General features: G+C 38.4%; 1 protein-coding gene across 1 annotated transcript; it reads right to left on the bottom strand.

The window, feature by feature from the left end:
- Nucleotides 1-4,355: 4,355 nt before the first annotated feature.
- LOC129876850 (RING-H2 finger protein ATL70-like) lies at nt 4,356-4,871 on the bottom strand. Its single transcript, XM_055952331.1, has one exon. The coding sequence runs from the start codon at nt 4,869-4,871 to the stop codon at nt 4,356-4,358; it is 516 nt and encodes a 171-aa protein (XP_055808306.1).
- Between the last annotated feature and the right edge of the window lie 12,023 nt (nt 4,872-16,894).

Genomic DNA, 16,894 nt, shown 5'->3' with positions numbered 1-16,894 from the left:
TCTCTATTTTTACAGAATCCTTGTGGCATATGCATATAGACATCTTCATATAAGTCCCCTTGTAAGTATGCATTGCTAACATCCATTTGTGAGATAACCCAATGCTTAGATGTAGCCAAACTAATCACAGTTCTAACAGACACCATCTTTGCCACTGGTGAAAAAGTATCATGGAAATTCAACCCTTCTTTTTGATTGTATCCTTTGGCCACTAGTCTAGCTTTAAACCTCTTAATTTCACCATTAGACTTGTACTTAATCTTGTATACCCATTTAGAACCTATAGCCTTCTTATCAGCTGGAAGATTAACAATGTTACATGTATGATTCTCTTCCAAGGCATGTATCTCTTGCTCCATTGCTTTAACCCACCTCTGATCTTAAGAAGCATCTTAGAATGATTGAGGTTCAAGTGCTGCTGAAAAAGCACTTAAGTATGTTTGATAGTTAGGAGATAAATTGGTATAGGAGATGAAATCAGAAATGGAAAACACAGATGCCTGACTGACTGTCTTCTTAGATACTGCATAATCCTGCATCCATATAGGAGGTTTGGTTGTCCTAGTGCTGATTCTTCTTACTTCTGGTTCTGATAGTATACTGATTCTTCTTACTTCTGGTTCTGCTGGTATGCCATGAAGAGGACCTGCTCCTATAACCTCTTCTGGAAATGTGGTATCATTTATCACATTTTTTGCATTGTCTGACCCTGCTATCATAGCTTCAGGTAGCTCTACTACTGAAGATTCAACAATATTTACTCTTTCTACTAGCAAAGTCTTATTAATTTCCTCCTGCATAGCCTGTTCTCTATCAGTTGCAATTGGCAAAGCATGCTCATGTATATCTTGTGTAGGGACAGGACAAAAGATGTCATCAAGATCTGTCTTAGCCTTCTTAAAGGAAATATAGATTCTCTAAAGCTGACATCCCTACTAACCAGAAAAACACCAGTTTCCATGTTAAAAAGTCTATAACCATTTTGTGTTTCTTCATAGCCAAGTAGGACAGTCTTCCTTACTCTAGAATCAAACTTGCTCCCTCTAGGAAACATTGTAGCAAAACAAAGACAACCAAAGACCCTGAGATGACCTAAGATTGCAGGTTTATCATGCAGGACCTCAAATGGTGACTTTCCTTGCGAGACATTAGATGGTAACTTGTTGATAAGATAAACAGTTGTTTGTACACAATCACCCTAAAATATATGGGGGATCCCACTTTGAAACTTTAAAGCTCTTGCAACCTCCAAAATGTGTCTGTGTTTTCTTTCCACAAGTCCATTTTGCTGAGGGGTATATGGACAACTACTTTGATGCACAATCCCTAAAGAGGAGAATAATTCATGACAACTGGAATTGATGAACTCTTTCCCATTATCAGATCTCAAAATTTTGACATTGACAGCATACTGATTTTTTACTTTATACAAGAAATCTTTCAACAAAACAATCACTTCACATTTAGATTGTATTAAACAAATCCAAGAGTATCTACTGAAGTCATATTCAATAGTCACAAAATAGTGCTTCCTATCATAGATGGGAACCTTGAAAGGTCCCTATACATCAACATGTAATAGATGGAAACAATCAGTAGTTTTAGATGTACTAGATGTACTGAGGGAAAACTTGAGCCTACTTTGTTTAGCCATAGGACATACTATGCAAAGTTGTTGTTGTTCTTTACACATTTTTATTTCTAAGTCACCAATGCTATTAAATACTTCTATAGAAGGATGGCCAAGTCTGCTATGCTATAAGGCTAACTCTGACTGATCCTTGATTACTTCTCCTATTGTGATTGATTCTTCCTCCTTCAGCCAGTATAATTCATCATATTCTCTACCAATCCCCAATACCTTGCCACTGTAGAGATCCTGAAATATGCAGAATTTTGGATAAAAGTTGACTGAACAACAAAGCTCCTTAGTTATCTTAGATACTGATAACAAGTTGAACTTGAAATCAGGCACATATAAGACATCTTTAAGTTTTTGATTTTTAAAATAATTGTTTCTCCTGTGTGTGTTATATTATATTTATCTCCTGTAGGAACCTGAACTTCATTATTTTGTTGTCTGTCAACAGCTTTAAGATTATTCAACACTCTCCTAAGTGGTGTTATATGATAAAAATCTCCTGAATCTACAATCCACTCACACTGTTGTACTTGTGATAACAAAGATGATATACCTACAAAATTGTAATGATATTCACCTGTGTAACCTTGTGACTGTTGTTCTTGTGTTTTTCCTTTCAAGTTCATGTAGTGCTGATATTGCTCTTCTGAAAGATAATGACCTCCACCTGATGATCTAAAGTTTGTTTCACCTCCAGCTTCAGTTACAACAACTTCAGTTATAGTAGCATGATATGCTTGTAGATAGTTCCTTCCTGGATTACTTGATCCTATATTATTTCCTCCTTGTGTTGCTAGATATTTCTTACTTTTAAAATCAGGAGAATAGCCAATTAACCTATAATAATTCTTCTTTAAATGACCTTTATATCCACAGTGATCACATACAGTACCAGGAATAGTACCTATAGCTCCACCATTCATAGGCCTTTTAGATCTAAAATTACCATCTCTACTCGCAGCCAGCAAACTCAAGGAATTTCGAGTGAGATCAACTACTCCTAGTTTCCTTTGACTCTTTTCCTGTACTACTATAGAGTATGCTTGATTCACACTTAAAATTGGTGTTCTAAGAAGAATATCACTCCTTACATGGCTGTAAGTTTCTTTTAATCCTATTAGGAATTGTAGCAATCTTTGATTATTCAAATGCAATATGTATTCACCTGGTTTTGTACCCTCACAGATAGAAGGCTGAGGTGCTAATAGCTCTAGTTCATCCCAGCAATCCTTCAACTTAGAATAATAGACAGTGATTGAATCTGTACCTTGTGTCTTCATGGCAATTTCTTTCCACAATTAATATATCCTAATGAGGTTTGATTTGTGAAATCTCTCTTTAAACTCATCCCACACTTTATTTGCAGTCGAGGCAAGTACTATACTAGAGATTAACTCTAGCGCAACTACTCCACTGATCCATGAGAAGACTAGAGCATTACATCTATCCCATTGTTTTGTCAATTCTCCCTTGTACATGCTTCGAGTGCAGCTTCCATCAATCATACCTATCTTATTCTTCCCCAGCAAAGCTAGTGCCATTGATCTACTCCACAATGTATAATTTTTCGGCCATATCAACTTTAAACTAATCAATGTAGTCCCTGGTATATCTGAAGGCTGTAAAAACAGTGGATGAGTGTAGTCTATTTGTGAAATCTGAGTAGTTTCTTCCTGCGACTCCTCTGAACTATCCATGGCTTCAACTGTTGAGATTTAACTACAACAATCGATGCTCTGATACCATGTTAATTTTTATCAATACAAACAACTATCTAACAAGTAAAGATAGAAGATGAAGAAGAAGAGAAGCTGCAGTAGAGTTTCATTTTCTGTATATGTAAACAATGCATTATACATGCCCTTATATAGAGCATTGTTGACTTGTGTTTCAAGCTAACTTTGTAACTGAATTCTGTTATAACAAACTAACAAACTTCAAGTCTAATTTGTAACTTACTTCCAACTCATCACTCCAACTAACTTTCCAGCTCAGCATTTAACTTCTTCAGCATTATTTAACATGAGGTTCATGCATCTAATCTTGATGTTCAACTGAGTATAATTTTTCCTAGAGAGAATGACATTATTCTTCAAATTTTAACAATTCAACATGTGATTCAACAACTAAATCTCTGAATAAGCTCAAATAAGTTTCAAATATCATTAAAAAAATCACAGTCATTTATTTCTTAAAACAACAACAAATCTAACGAATTCATTTTTGCAAATTAGTGAATTCTAATACTTAGATAGGTGCTTTGAAAAATGGTTGAAATAACTTTTATATGAAAATTAATGAAATATGAGCAATATTTTTTATTAGAAAAACTAGTATGATGACTGTCATGCAATAATACTATAAGTCAATGGCCATATAGTAAATTCACGTAACCTGCTTCTCCCTATCTTTTAAAATCATGTTACTGTAATAATACATGATCAATACTACAATTGGTTATAACTCACTTGGACAAACAACTAAGCTTAGACTTTGTCATATCAACAACACCAAGAATTTGATGCCATTTGAAAAGAAAAAAAATATAAGGGTCCAATCTTAAACTTTAAGCCAATAAGTGAAACAACTAAGCTTAGACTTTGTCATATCAACAACACCAAGAATTTGATGCCATTTGAAAAGAAAAAAAAATATAAGGGTCCAATCTTAAACTTTAAGCCAATATGTGAAGTCAGTAAGGAAGTCAGAATTTTTACTGCAACATCAAGGTGGAAAGTCTAGAAGCCAAAGGAACAACCTCAGCCAAAGGAGTAGATTGTGGTGTTGGCAAGGGAGATGTTCTACAAATTGGACAACTTGGATTCAACATAAGCCAAGGATCCACACACTTCAAATGAAACAAATGTCCACAATCTTGCAACAACCTTAGCATGTCATTATCCTTGTAATCTGCTAAACATATTGAACAACAAGTACTAGTTGTTGATGAGTCCTTAGCTACTGAATATAACAACTTAGGATAACTCAAAAGTGTTGCCTCATCAATCCCCATTTCCACCACACAATTATTATTTTCATCGCGATTTAAGTTTCTTTGTACTGGTATTTGATTTCGAGTACAAAAATATGAAGTTATTGTAATGATTGCAAACAATAGAACAATGGTAGCAGAAACACCAATGGCGTAGTTGAATCCTCGGATTTGTTCCGATCCGAAGAACCAGCCGGTGCCGGAATTTGGATCGGAGATGGTGGTGGTGTTATTCATGATGATCTTGTGAAAAATTAAAGAGTTGGTTTTATGAGAATTATGAGAGTGGTTTTTATTAATTTGGTTGGCTATTTAATTTAGTGTAATATGAAAAAGCAATTGGTCCAATTAAAAAAATTTGGAAGTCAACGGTTTACGTGAGAGATTTGAAAAAAAAAATTAAAGAGGGAAGATTGGTGGCGTTTTGGCTAAAAGAAATGAATTTAGACTTTTAGAGAAATGAAGAATAGAATATTAATAAAAGGAAAAAGAATGTGTGGATGAAGTAAATTCTTGTGAATGTAATACAAATATATCATTAATGTAAATATTTTTTATGATATTAGGTTATCACATACTGAATGATATTTATAGATAAGTTTCCTTAAAGTGTGAGTTTAAAATTTTAACAATAAGATATACTTATTTATTAGGAAGGCTAAAAATGAAATGATAGTGTAAAAGAGTTGATTTTACGTGAGATAAATGAATAAAAGGTTGGTGGCATTGTATTGACTGGGAAAAAAATGAATTTGGATGTGACATAAATGAATAAAAGGAATAGAGAAAAAAATGTTAAATAAAATATATAACTGGTTAAATAATTTCATTATACTAATAATGTATATAATTTAAAGACAAGCCAGCGTATTTATTTATTTATTGCTTCATTTCATGCTTAAATGGAAGGTTTGAGATGTCAACAATATCCTATCATCGTCAAAGGATATGGTGCAATGGATAAGACTGTTTCTATTTTAATTAGAGATTTCGATTTCGAGTTTTGAGTATGAACTAAATAAGCCTTACGTGACGTGAATTCAAATTTCATCTGAGCAGCATCCTTTTCTGCGACATACCAAATTCTTCAACTTTATTCAATTTAATTAAATATTTTCTTATATAGCCGGTTGATAATTTATTTGATTCTATTACTCTTGACTATATGGCCTAGGTTTGAGCTCTGAGGAATGAAAAAATCTTATCGAAAATGCTGTGCAAAAAAATAAATCATGTAATATATAAATTCAGATTTAATCAAATATCAGACACCGAATAAAAAAATTAATAAATAATTAAATTACGTGACTCTCTCTATTCTAAATGAGTCTAAAAATGCACGTTCCATGAACCAAAATTTTAGCTGCTTGCATATCATGCCTATTTCATAGTATTATTATATTTAAAAGTTAGCAAACACCTAAAATCTTCAAGAGTTTAAAGTTTTCACGAAAATAAGAATAATATTATTATATTAAATGTCGTAATTAATTCAAGAGTTCATGATTTTTTGCTAGTTTATTACAGTAACATATATTGTGAGAGTCCCCCAGGCCCCAATCAATTGTTGATTTAAATAAGTTTCATTATTTCACATTAAAAAATGATATTAATTATCTGCCATGCAACTGTGTTGTCCTTTGCAATATGAAAATAAGAATTACGATTGTTTGATAATAAAGTGTTCTCATTGACACACATATTGATTAATCATTAAATTTAACCGTTAATTAGGTACAAACTTAACATATTCGTCATTGACTTTGACAACTTGGTTTTTGATAAATCAATCACATAATAGAATAAAATAATTTCAAATTTTCAATCATCAAACTTGTTTCTTACTGTATTTTCTCCGTCTCAATTTAATGTGATGATATTTGATTGAGCACAAATTTAAAAATAAAAGAATGACTTTTTGAAATTTGTCTAAAACAGATCATAAATATTTGTATAATTATAAATCATCTCATTAAAAGTAGATGAAAAGTTCAAAGTTAAAACTACAACTAAATATAAAAATATGTCATTATTAAATGATGTTACATAAATTGGGACAAACGAATCAGTACTTGAATTATTATTATTGTTATTATTGTTGTTGTTATTATTATTATTATTGTTGTTGTTGTTTTTAAAAAAAAAACAGCTCATTTTCTTTGACTCACTATACAGCAGTACATATGTGGAATGATTCCATGCATTTTTCATGGGATTAATCAAATTAAACAAATAGTCTCTCTGTAAATCTACTCTGGTTTCTTGTTTAATTAAGTTCAATTTGTGATAAATTAAGGTACCTATTTAAAACAGACTATTTTTCTATTGATTGCAACAACAATTTGATTGGTATACACACTAGGTGTGAGTAAGTTTTACTCTTTGATCTTACTACAATAGGAAGATATAACTTATTCTTAGGATAACTTCAATATCTTTTGCAAGTAAATATCTAGTAATTTATTCAAAAACTTGAACTTTCACGAACTGTCAAAACACGCTTAATCAATCGTCAATTTTAGCACAAAACTAAGATAATCGTGTGTTAACTGATAAGCTTCATCGTCCCTACCTACTCGTCTCGACCTACTTATACCCAACTATAACTTCATCGTACCACGCCTACTTGTCACAATTTATGTGGCACTTCTAATTTTTGAGATTCAAAACTATGTTGAAACTTTGACCAACATTTTATACTATATTTTTTTGTCACACTGACATGAGAAAAATTACAACTTATAACACTTTTTGTATAATTTTTGAATATCTAACTTTAATTTTAAAATATTAAATTTATCTAGTTCAATTTTACTTAAAAAAAACTAGTCAATTTATTATCAGGAAGTGAAAATTGTTACTTAAATTGGAACGGAAGGAGTATTTTCTTAGGTCCAAGAGGCCTAAGCCCAGTCCCATCAACTGTAAAATTTGATAAGCCCAATCTACTGAGCCCATGGGCCGATGCGAAAGCTTTTCTAAGTATACCTTCATCCTATTTGATATGATCAGTGAATGATTAGGCCCAAAGTAATTTGGCTATGAGAAAGACAAGAAAAAAACAATAAAGTAATTGTTGAAAAAATAGTTTAATATAAAAAGATCACATCATAGTTTTGAATTTTAAGAACTTTAATTTTAAACATTTCAAAAATTGTATACAAATAATATTTATCAAACATTTTTGAAATATTCCGAATAGAAAGTATATCACATAAACTGAAATAAGAAAAATATATTTTCTAAAGAATTATATGGTCTATTACCGAGATAGCTTATTGTGAAAGAGGAATGATTTAAAGGTGCAAACTTGTGAAATCGTGACCCATGGGCTATCAAGAAAATAATCAAATGTGAAACGTTGAGTTGATAAGTTCAGAATGAATACAACAACAACAACCCAGTGAAATCCAACAACATGGGTCTGGGGAGGGTAAATTGTATGCAAACCTGACTCCTATCAAGGTAGGACGGCTGTTTTCAAGAGACTCTCGTGTTATGACCCGCCACTTGATCTTGAAGAAGGTAGAAGAATCTAGAGTCTTGGAGAGGTTAGCGGAAGACTCTAGATCCTTATAGAAACTTGTAGAGAAGTCTTGAAAGACTTAGAATTCTCTAGAGTGTGTAGAGAATTCTAGAGAGGGACTTCTTTGTAAATATGGAGGGACTTGTATAGCAATTTTTATTTACACTTGAGCCCCTTAGGAGTAGTATAAATAGAGGGGGCATTCATTTGTAGCAAACCATCAAGCAAACAAGTATTCTTCCAAGCAATACAAAAGCCTTCTTCATAAAAGCTCTCTTGTCTTTCTTACAATATAGCATTCCCTTAGCGATCTAGTCTTAAAGGCTTACTTGAGCTTACAAGATCGTGAAAGATTCGTGAGTAAGTTGTCAAGTGCCGCACGAAGGTCTTAGTTGAAGTCTAAGTCCGTGACAACGTGGTATCAGAGCGAGGTTCTACTAAGGGATATGGCAAGTGAGGGAGACATCAACGCCACTACCGCCACCAACGTCAAGCAAGATGTTGGAAGGAAGCACCGCAAGGGAAAGAAAAACTCTAAGATAAATGAGGAGGTGCCGCTTGAGCCTACACCAAGCGAGGCCCTAACATCCTACTCACCCTCGGCCACTGAGGTGAGTGACGATGAGCGAGGCGAGGAGCCCGTGGACGTCACGCCTGGCATGGAGTGGATTGCAAGGGTGGATGCTGCCCGGCAAGCAGTAGAGATATTAGGCAAGCACTTGAACAAGGTCGACGGCAAGTTCAAGTCTCTAGAGGAGTTCACCCTTGAAGAGAACGACAACATCCGGAAGGAGTTGGAGGTGCGCAAGGCTGTCGAGTACGAGATGAAGGAGGTGATCACTTTCTTGGAGTGTCGGCTCGTGGACGCGCTAAGCATGATGGAGACCATGAAAGCAGAGATGGCAGCACTTAAAGGAGACATCGATGCTGGGAGATGCATGACGTCCAGTACGGACCGGGAGGCCAAGATTGAGGCTCCCAAGCCACCAATGTTCAAAGGTGCCCGTGATGCACAAGAGGTAGAGAACTTCCTTTGGCACTTGGAGAATTACTTCAAGTGTAACAAAGTGAAGAGCGACGAGACGAGGATCAATACTGTCGTGCTATACCTCTCGGAGATGGCCATGTTATGGTGGAAGCGCAAGGAGTCCGAGATCGGGAAGGGTCTATGCACCATCAACACCTGGGAGCAGTTCCGGGATGAGTTCAAGAAGGCCTTCTTCCCCAACAATGTCATCTACGAGGCCAAACGCAAGTTCCGGGAGCTGAAGCATACGGGTAGCATACGGGCTTACGTGAAAGAGTTCACTACCCTTACGCTTCAAATCCCCAACCTTACAGATGAAGATATGCTCTTCCACTTCATGGATGGGCTGCAGAGTTGGGCCAAGACGGAGTTGAAGCGCCGTCAAGTCAGCACCATCGATGAGGCCATCACCCAAGCCGAAGCCTTGACGGACTTTAAGTATGACAGGCATGACAGAGGCAAGGGCAAAGAAATAAGGAGTAGTCATGCCAAAGGTGGGGGAGATCGTGGTAAAGCCAAAGAGCAACATCCTCCACCCAAGAGCCATGATTCCAGCAAGTCCGACGGTAGGAGGTTCGGGCGATAGGGCTACGCCGAGAGAAAAGAGCAGACCACGAAGGGCAGCAGCTGCTACATATGCGGAGGTCCTCACGGCTATACTAGGTGTCCGGAGATGAAGAACCTTGGTGCCATACTGCGGGAGCGAAAGGATAAGGAGGTAGACCAAGGGCAGGGTTCGGACACGACTCAGCTAGGCATGATCGGGCTATGTGGAGCCATCGCGAAGCGAGCTGAGAAGGTAGGGGATTATTCTGCCCAATATGTTGACATATCCATCAACGGACGACCAGCTCGTGCCATGGTGGATTCTGGAGCAGAAGCCAACATCATGACCAAAACGGCGGCAGCAAGGTTGGGGCTAAGTTATGGGCCAAGCAACACCCGCCTGAAGACGGTCAATGCACCATTGACTCCCGTGTGCGGAGTCGCTCATGGAGTAGACATCACGCTGGGCAAGTGGCAAGGTAAGACAAACTTCACTGTCGCCCCCTTAGATATCTTTGATATCATTCTTGGATAGGAGTTCTTCCAACGGTACCACACGACGATCGACCCCTACCTCCAACAACTCTTGGTGATGGAGCGAGAGGGACCCTGCATGGTACCTCTAGTCAAGATGCCAAAGAAGGAAGGACAAGCCCACCTGTCGGCCATGCAGCTTGTGAAAGGCCTAAAGAAGGGAGAGCCGACGTTCGTAGCCACCATTGTGAGCTTGGATGACGGCAATGGTGCTAAGGAGACATTGCCACCTTGCATAGAGAAGGTGCTTGAAGAAAACAAAGACGTGATGCCCGAGGAGTTGCCAAGACACCTACCTCCAAGGCGCGAGGTAGACCACAGGATCGAACTGGAGCCAGGAGCAAGGCCGCCCGCATACCCACCATACCGCATGGCTTCACCCGAGTTAGAGGAGCTAAGGAAGCAGTTAAAGGAGCTCCTCGAGGCCGGTCATATCCGTCCATCCAAAGCACCTTATGGCGCGCCGGTGTTATTCCAAAAGAAGAAGGATGGCTCGTTGCGCCTATGCATAGACTATCGGGCGCTCAATAAGGTGACCGTGAAGAATAAGTATCCCATCCCGCTCATTGCCGACTTGTTTGATAGACTTGGACAGGCCAAGTACTTCACCAAGGTGGATTTAAGGAAGGGCTACTACCAGGTACGCATAGCAGAGGGAGATGAACCGAAGACCACATGTGTAACGAGGTATGGAGCATACGAGTGGTTGGTGATGCCCTTTGGCTTAACCAATGCACCCGCCACCTTTTGCACATTAATGAATAAGATCTTCCACCCCTATTTATATCAGTTCGTGGTAGTCTATTTGGATGACATAGTCATCTATAGCAACACCTTGGATGAGTACGTGGAGCATCTAAAGAAAGTGTTCCAGGTCCTGCGCGAGAATGAGCTCTTCATCAAGCGGGAGAAGTGCGAGTTTGCCCAACATGAAGTGCACTTCTTGGGACATGTTATCAGCCAGGGAGAGCTACGGATGGACGAAGCAAAAGTTCGGGCCATCAAAGAGTGGGAGGCGCCCACAAAGGTAACCGAACTTAGATCTTTTCTTGGACTTGCTAACTATTATCGCAGGTTCATAAGCGCCTACTCCACTAAAGCCGCTCCACTTACTGAGCTATTGAAGAAGAATAAGCCGTGGGTTTGGAGCGAGGAGTGCAAGGAAGCCTTTAAGGACCTCAAGGCTGCCGTGACAGAGGAGCCGGTCCTAGCGTTGCCTGACTTCTCCAAGACATTCGAAGTGCATACGGATGCCTCTGACTATGCCATTGGAGGAGTATTGATGCAAGATAGGCACCCTATCGCCTTCGAGAGCCGCAAGCTGAACGAGACAGAACGACGGTACACCATGTAGGAGAAGGAGATGACAGCCATCGTCCATTGCCTACACACGTGGAGACACTACTTACTTGGCTCCAAGTTCTTAGTCAAGACCGACAACTTGGCCACTAGCTACTTCCAGTCACAGAAGAAACTCACCCCGAAGCAAACTAGGTGGCAAGATTTCTTGGCTGAATTTGACTACGAACTGGAGTACAAACCGGGCAAAGGCAATATTGTGGCCGATGCTCTTAGCAGGAAGTTCGAACTAGCAGCCATCACCACAGCACATTGTGACATCCAGGATGCAATCAAGGATGGTCTGCAGCATGACCCAGAGGCAAAGAAGCTTATGGAGTTAGCCGTTCAGGGCAAGACAAGGCGCTTCTAGGTAGAAGATGGACTCTTGCTTACCGCCGGGCGAAGGATCTATGTGCCAAAATTCGGAACTATCAGGCGACGAATCATGAAGGAAAGTCACGACACATTATGGGCCGGACATCCAGGGCAGCGTCGTACGAGGGCATTGATTGAGGCGATTTACTACTGGCCACGCATGCGGGACGATATTGAATGCTATGTGCAGACTTGTCTTGTGTGCCAGCAAGACAAAGTAGAGCAGCGCCAACCAGGAGGACTCTTGGAGCCCCTGCCCGTAGCGGAGCATCTATGGGAGAGCGTGACCATGGACTTCATCACATGCTTACCGAAGTCTGACGGGTACGGGACGATTATGGTCGTGGTGGACAGGTTTTCCAAATATGCCAGCTTCATGCCCGCCACGGCAGGTTGCACTGCTAAGGAGGCTGCCAGGCTATTCTTCAAAAATGTGGTGAAGTATTGGGGATTGCCAAGACACATCATTAGCGACAGAGACCCATGCTTCACCGGGAACTTTTGGAGAGAATTGTTCGAAATTCTTAGCACGAAATTACATTTCTCCACTAGTTTCCACCCGCAGACAGACGGCCAGACGGAGCGAGTCAATGTCTTACTGGAGTGCTACTTGAGGCACTTTGTGAGCTCCCATCAAAAAGATTGGGCAAGACTACTGGACGTAGCCCAATTCTCTTACAACCTACAGCGGAGTGAGGCCACAGGGAGAACGCCATTCGAGCTAGCCACAGGCCAACAACCACAAACTCCACATTCACTACCGGCCGCGTTCGAGGGCAAGAGTTTGGGGGCCTATCACATGGCCAAGGGCTTCGAGGAGCAGCTCGACACTGCCAAGTCTTATTTGGATAAGGCAGCGAAGAGGATGAAGAAGTTTGCCGACCGCAAGCGTCGTCCCACGGATTACCAAGTTGGAGACACGGTCTTGGTCAAGTTCAACCCCAGGCAATTCAAGGCGTTGCGAGGCATGCATCAAAACTTGGTGCGAAAGTACGAGGGCCCATTCAGGATTGTTGCCAAGGTTGGCAAGATCTTTTACAGGTTGGAGCTACCACCGCATCTTAAGGTTCATCCAGTCTTCCATGCCAGCATCCTCAAGCCATACCGTGAGGACAAGGATGATCCTAGCCGAGGAGAATCAAGTCGGGCGCCACTCACAATTACTGCCTCCCACGATCGAGACATCGAGGCCATTATGGACTACCAAGCCAAGCGAAAACAGGGACAATAGGCCACTGCTATGTTCTTAGTCCAATGGAAGGGACAATCTCCGGAGGAGGCCACCTGGGAGAGATATGAAGACTTGTGGCAGTTCAGAGACAAGATCCGGGAGTTCTTGCAGCAGCAGTGTGCTGCGGTCGTCGCCACATCAGGTGGGGGAGAGTGTTATGACCCGCCACTTGATCTTGAAGAAGGTAGAAGAATCTAGAGTCTTGGAGAGGTTAGCGGAAGACTCTAGATCATTATAGAAACTTGTAGAGAAGTCTTGAAAGACTTAGAATTCTCTATAGTGTGTAGAGAATTCTAGAGAGGGACTTCTTTGTAAATATGGAGGGACTTGTATAGCAATTTTTATTTACACTTGAGCCCCTTAGGAGTAGTATAAATAGAGGGGGCATTCATTTGTAGCAAACCATCAAGCAAACAAGTATTCTTCCAAGCAATACAAAAGCCTTCTTCATAAAAGCTCTCTTGTCTTTCTTACAATATAGCATTCCCTTAGCGATCTAGTCTTAAAGGCTTACTTGAGCTTACAAGATCGTAAAAGATTCGTGAGTAAGTTGTCAAGTGCCACACGGAGGTCTTAGTTGAAGTCTAAGTCCGTGACACTCGGCTCAATAAAAGCATAAAAAGAAGTCAGATACGACAGGAAGTACAAAGTAATATGCGAAAAGCAAATAACGTAAGTAACACAGATAGAAAGAAATATTGAAAGTACGAAGAGTAATAACTAATAACAGAAATCATAGTACGAAAAATTTATAGTGCGCTAATGCGCCTACTAATAGGCAGAATAACAAGACTTTGTATTAGCCTTCTACCCTAATATGAGCCCTCCACACCCTCCTATCTAAGCTCATATCCTCGGTTAGCTCTAACTGCGTCATGTCTTGTCTAATCACCTCTCCCCAATACTTCTTCGGTCTACCCCTACCTCTTCTGAAACCATCCATGGCCAACCTCTCACACCTCCGCACTGGGGCATCTGTGTCTCTCCTCTTCACATGTCCAAACCATCTCAATCGCACTTTTCGCATTTTGTCTTCCACCGAGGCCACTCCCACCTTGTCCCGAATAGCCTCATTTCTAATCCTGTCGCTCCTGGTATGTCCACACATCCATCTCAACATTCTTATCTCGGCAACTTTAATCTTTTGAATGTGAGAGATCTTAACTGACCAACACTCGGCCCCATATACCATAGCCGGTCTAACCACCACTTTATAGAACTTGCCCTTAAGTTGTGGCGGCAACTTCAGAATGAATACGTGCTTATTATATATGCATATAATATTTTTTTATAGTAGTGCATAATTCGAATAGAAAGTAATGAATTCAATTCAATGTGAACTAAGTGCGTTATTATATCTTTCCTTTTGTTGTCCTTTTTTCCTCTCCTAACACATTTTTTGCACCACTTTCACTTTAATAGAACAAAACTTTTTTTTTTATCCAAGAATAAATTCCTCTTTTTCAAAGTATATTTATTATAAAGATGATGCTTCTTAGCTAGCACTATCTCGCTCAAATCTTTAGTTTTCCCGACCAGTTTTAGACTTTATGGGTTCTAAATTCTAATTTTTTTCATGTTATTAGATTTTAAATGGAGTATTAATATGTACATATTTTATGAATTCTTTATAGCAAATATAAAATTTGAATCATGAAAAATATTTTTTAAACATTTGATGAATTAAACATGAAAAATTTGATCAATTTTTCTCCTTTGATGAACCATAATGCGATGACGTGAATTCATATTCATCGAATCACTCAGATTATAAATTAGTCAAGTTCAAATATTAGATAATTGTAATATTTCTTGTTCTTCTTCTTTTTTTAAAAAAAAAATGAAGAACACCTTTCAACACTTTTAAGCACATTATCTTGCTTTATGCTTACTTTACCTATCTTCAAAAAGGTCTCATAATTCATTTAATCTGTCTATTAAAATTTAAATCAGCTATCAATATTCATTATGAAAAGAATATTACTTGGTAATACCAAAAATGTATCAAAAATATGTCCATGTAAATGCTCAAATTCTCTTCTTTCTTTATGCACATTTCATATTGTTATTAAAAACAACATTTTCAACGTGTGTGTTTATCTCTTATTTATTCTTTATCTTTCTTATGTATATATATTGATTCTGGTTTGTTGTTTGGAAATTAAATAAAATTGAAGAAAAATCCCATGTCAGATATCCACCTTGGTGGTCTCATATCATCTGAACTTTCCCCGTTCAATCATTAATTTTCTGTTGAGATCTGCAACTTTGATGAACATAGACGCTTTTAATAATTCTTGAAGGTTTGTTCTCTCCTTTAGTAAAGTATTCTAATTGCTAGTTTTATTTATGCTCATTACAAGCAGAGTATATATGAACTGTTTCCTGATGATTATGTGTTGTTTGTGATGTTTTTGGTGATTGTATTTGGTTTTATGAGTGGAAAAAGATGAGGGATGAAAGTGTGTTTGTGTTGGCTGAAACAACCCAGTCAAAATACTCTTATCATGGTGTGATACTATCTACTTAGTCCAAACTTGTATAGTTTTTTCCGAAAGGCCTCACGCTATTAAGAGTTACTCTAATCACGGTGTGATACTGACTGTTTTGGGGGCAAACTTACATGGTTTTCCCCATAAGTCCTCATACCATTAAGAGTTACTCTTGTCACGATGTAATATTGTCTGCTTTGGGCCAAACTCTAATGTTTTTCCTTAGGGCCTCTCGTCATTGAAAGTTACTCTTATCATGGTGTCCGTTTTGGGTCAAGGTCGTATGGTTTTAGGCCTAGCTCACACCATGAAGAGTTATTCTTATCATGGTGTAATGTTGTCTGTTTTGGGCCAAACTCACACGTTTTTTATCTAAAAAGCGCCACACCATTAATAGTTATTCTTATCATGGTGTGTGGTACTTCCATTTTGGGCCAAGTCTGCACATTTTTTCCCAAATGGTCGAGACATCATTAAAACTATCACTACACCTTATATGTACCTTTTCTTTTCTTTTTTTCAACTGTCAATGTGGGACTTTGTTTGCACACTCAACTGTTGTAGGTCGGTGATAAGTATCTTGATCAAACTTTATAGCATATGTATCTGACTTGACTTTAGTGCTTTCTTGGTTTGGATAATTTAAACAAAAGCAAGCATATATAATCAATTGTGAGCCCACATTGGATAATGAATTTGCTAGAATATTCTAGGAGTGTCAACCCCTTCGCCGGAAAAGTACATTGTTTAGATAGGTCATAATTTTAGTTTTATGTATATATACTATAGTCTATATGTATTCCCCTTATTTTCTACGTGCGTCTACTTTTTTTTGTATATTGTGACACCTCTTGGTAAAATTTTTGGCTCCGGCATTGGCTGTAACATTTTTTTATTCTTCAGTCCTGTTTAAGAATCGCAAAATAGTACTTAGCACTTTGGTTAATGTTACATATTGGTTGCACATAGTGTAGTTGATTAGCTGGTATTTTAGGAAACATGTATTAACATATGCACCTTGTTGTGTATAATTGAATTTTGATGATGGCATAATGCAGAATGTTAACGGAAATACATTTTGCATAGATATGTCTCGAAAACTTTGATGTATATCGTTATGATTTACAGACATTTATAGGTATGTTTGTACTTTGTTTACTAGTTGTTTACTATAGATTTTTGGCTATT

This window comes from Solanum dulcamara, chromosome 12, assembly GCF_947179165.1.
Source record: "Solanum dulcamara chromosome 12, daSolDulc1.2, whole genome shotgun sequence".
Taxonomy (NCBI): domain Eukaryota; kingdom Viridiplantae; phylum Streptophyta; class Magnoliopsida; order Solanales; family Solanaceae; genus Solanum; species Solanum dulcamara.
The sequence above is the reverse complement of the archived record's forward strand: the minus strand, read 5'-3'. Positions and strand labels throughout refer to the sequence as shown.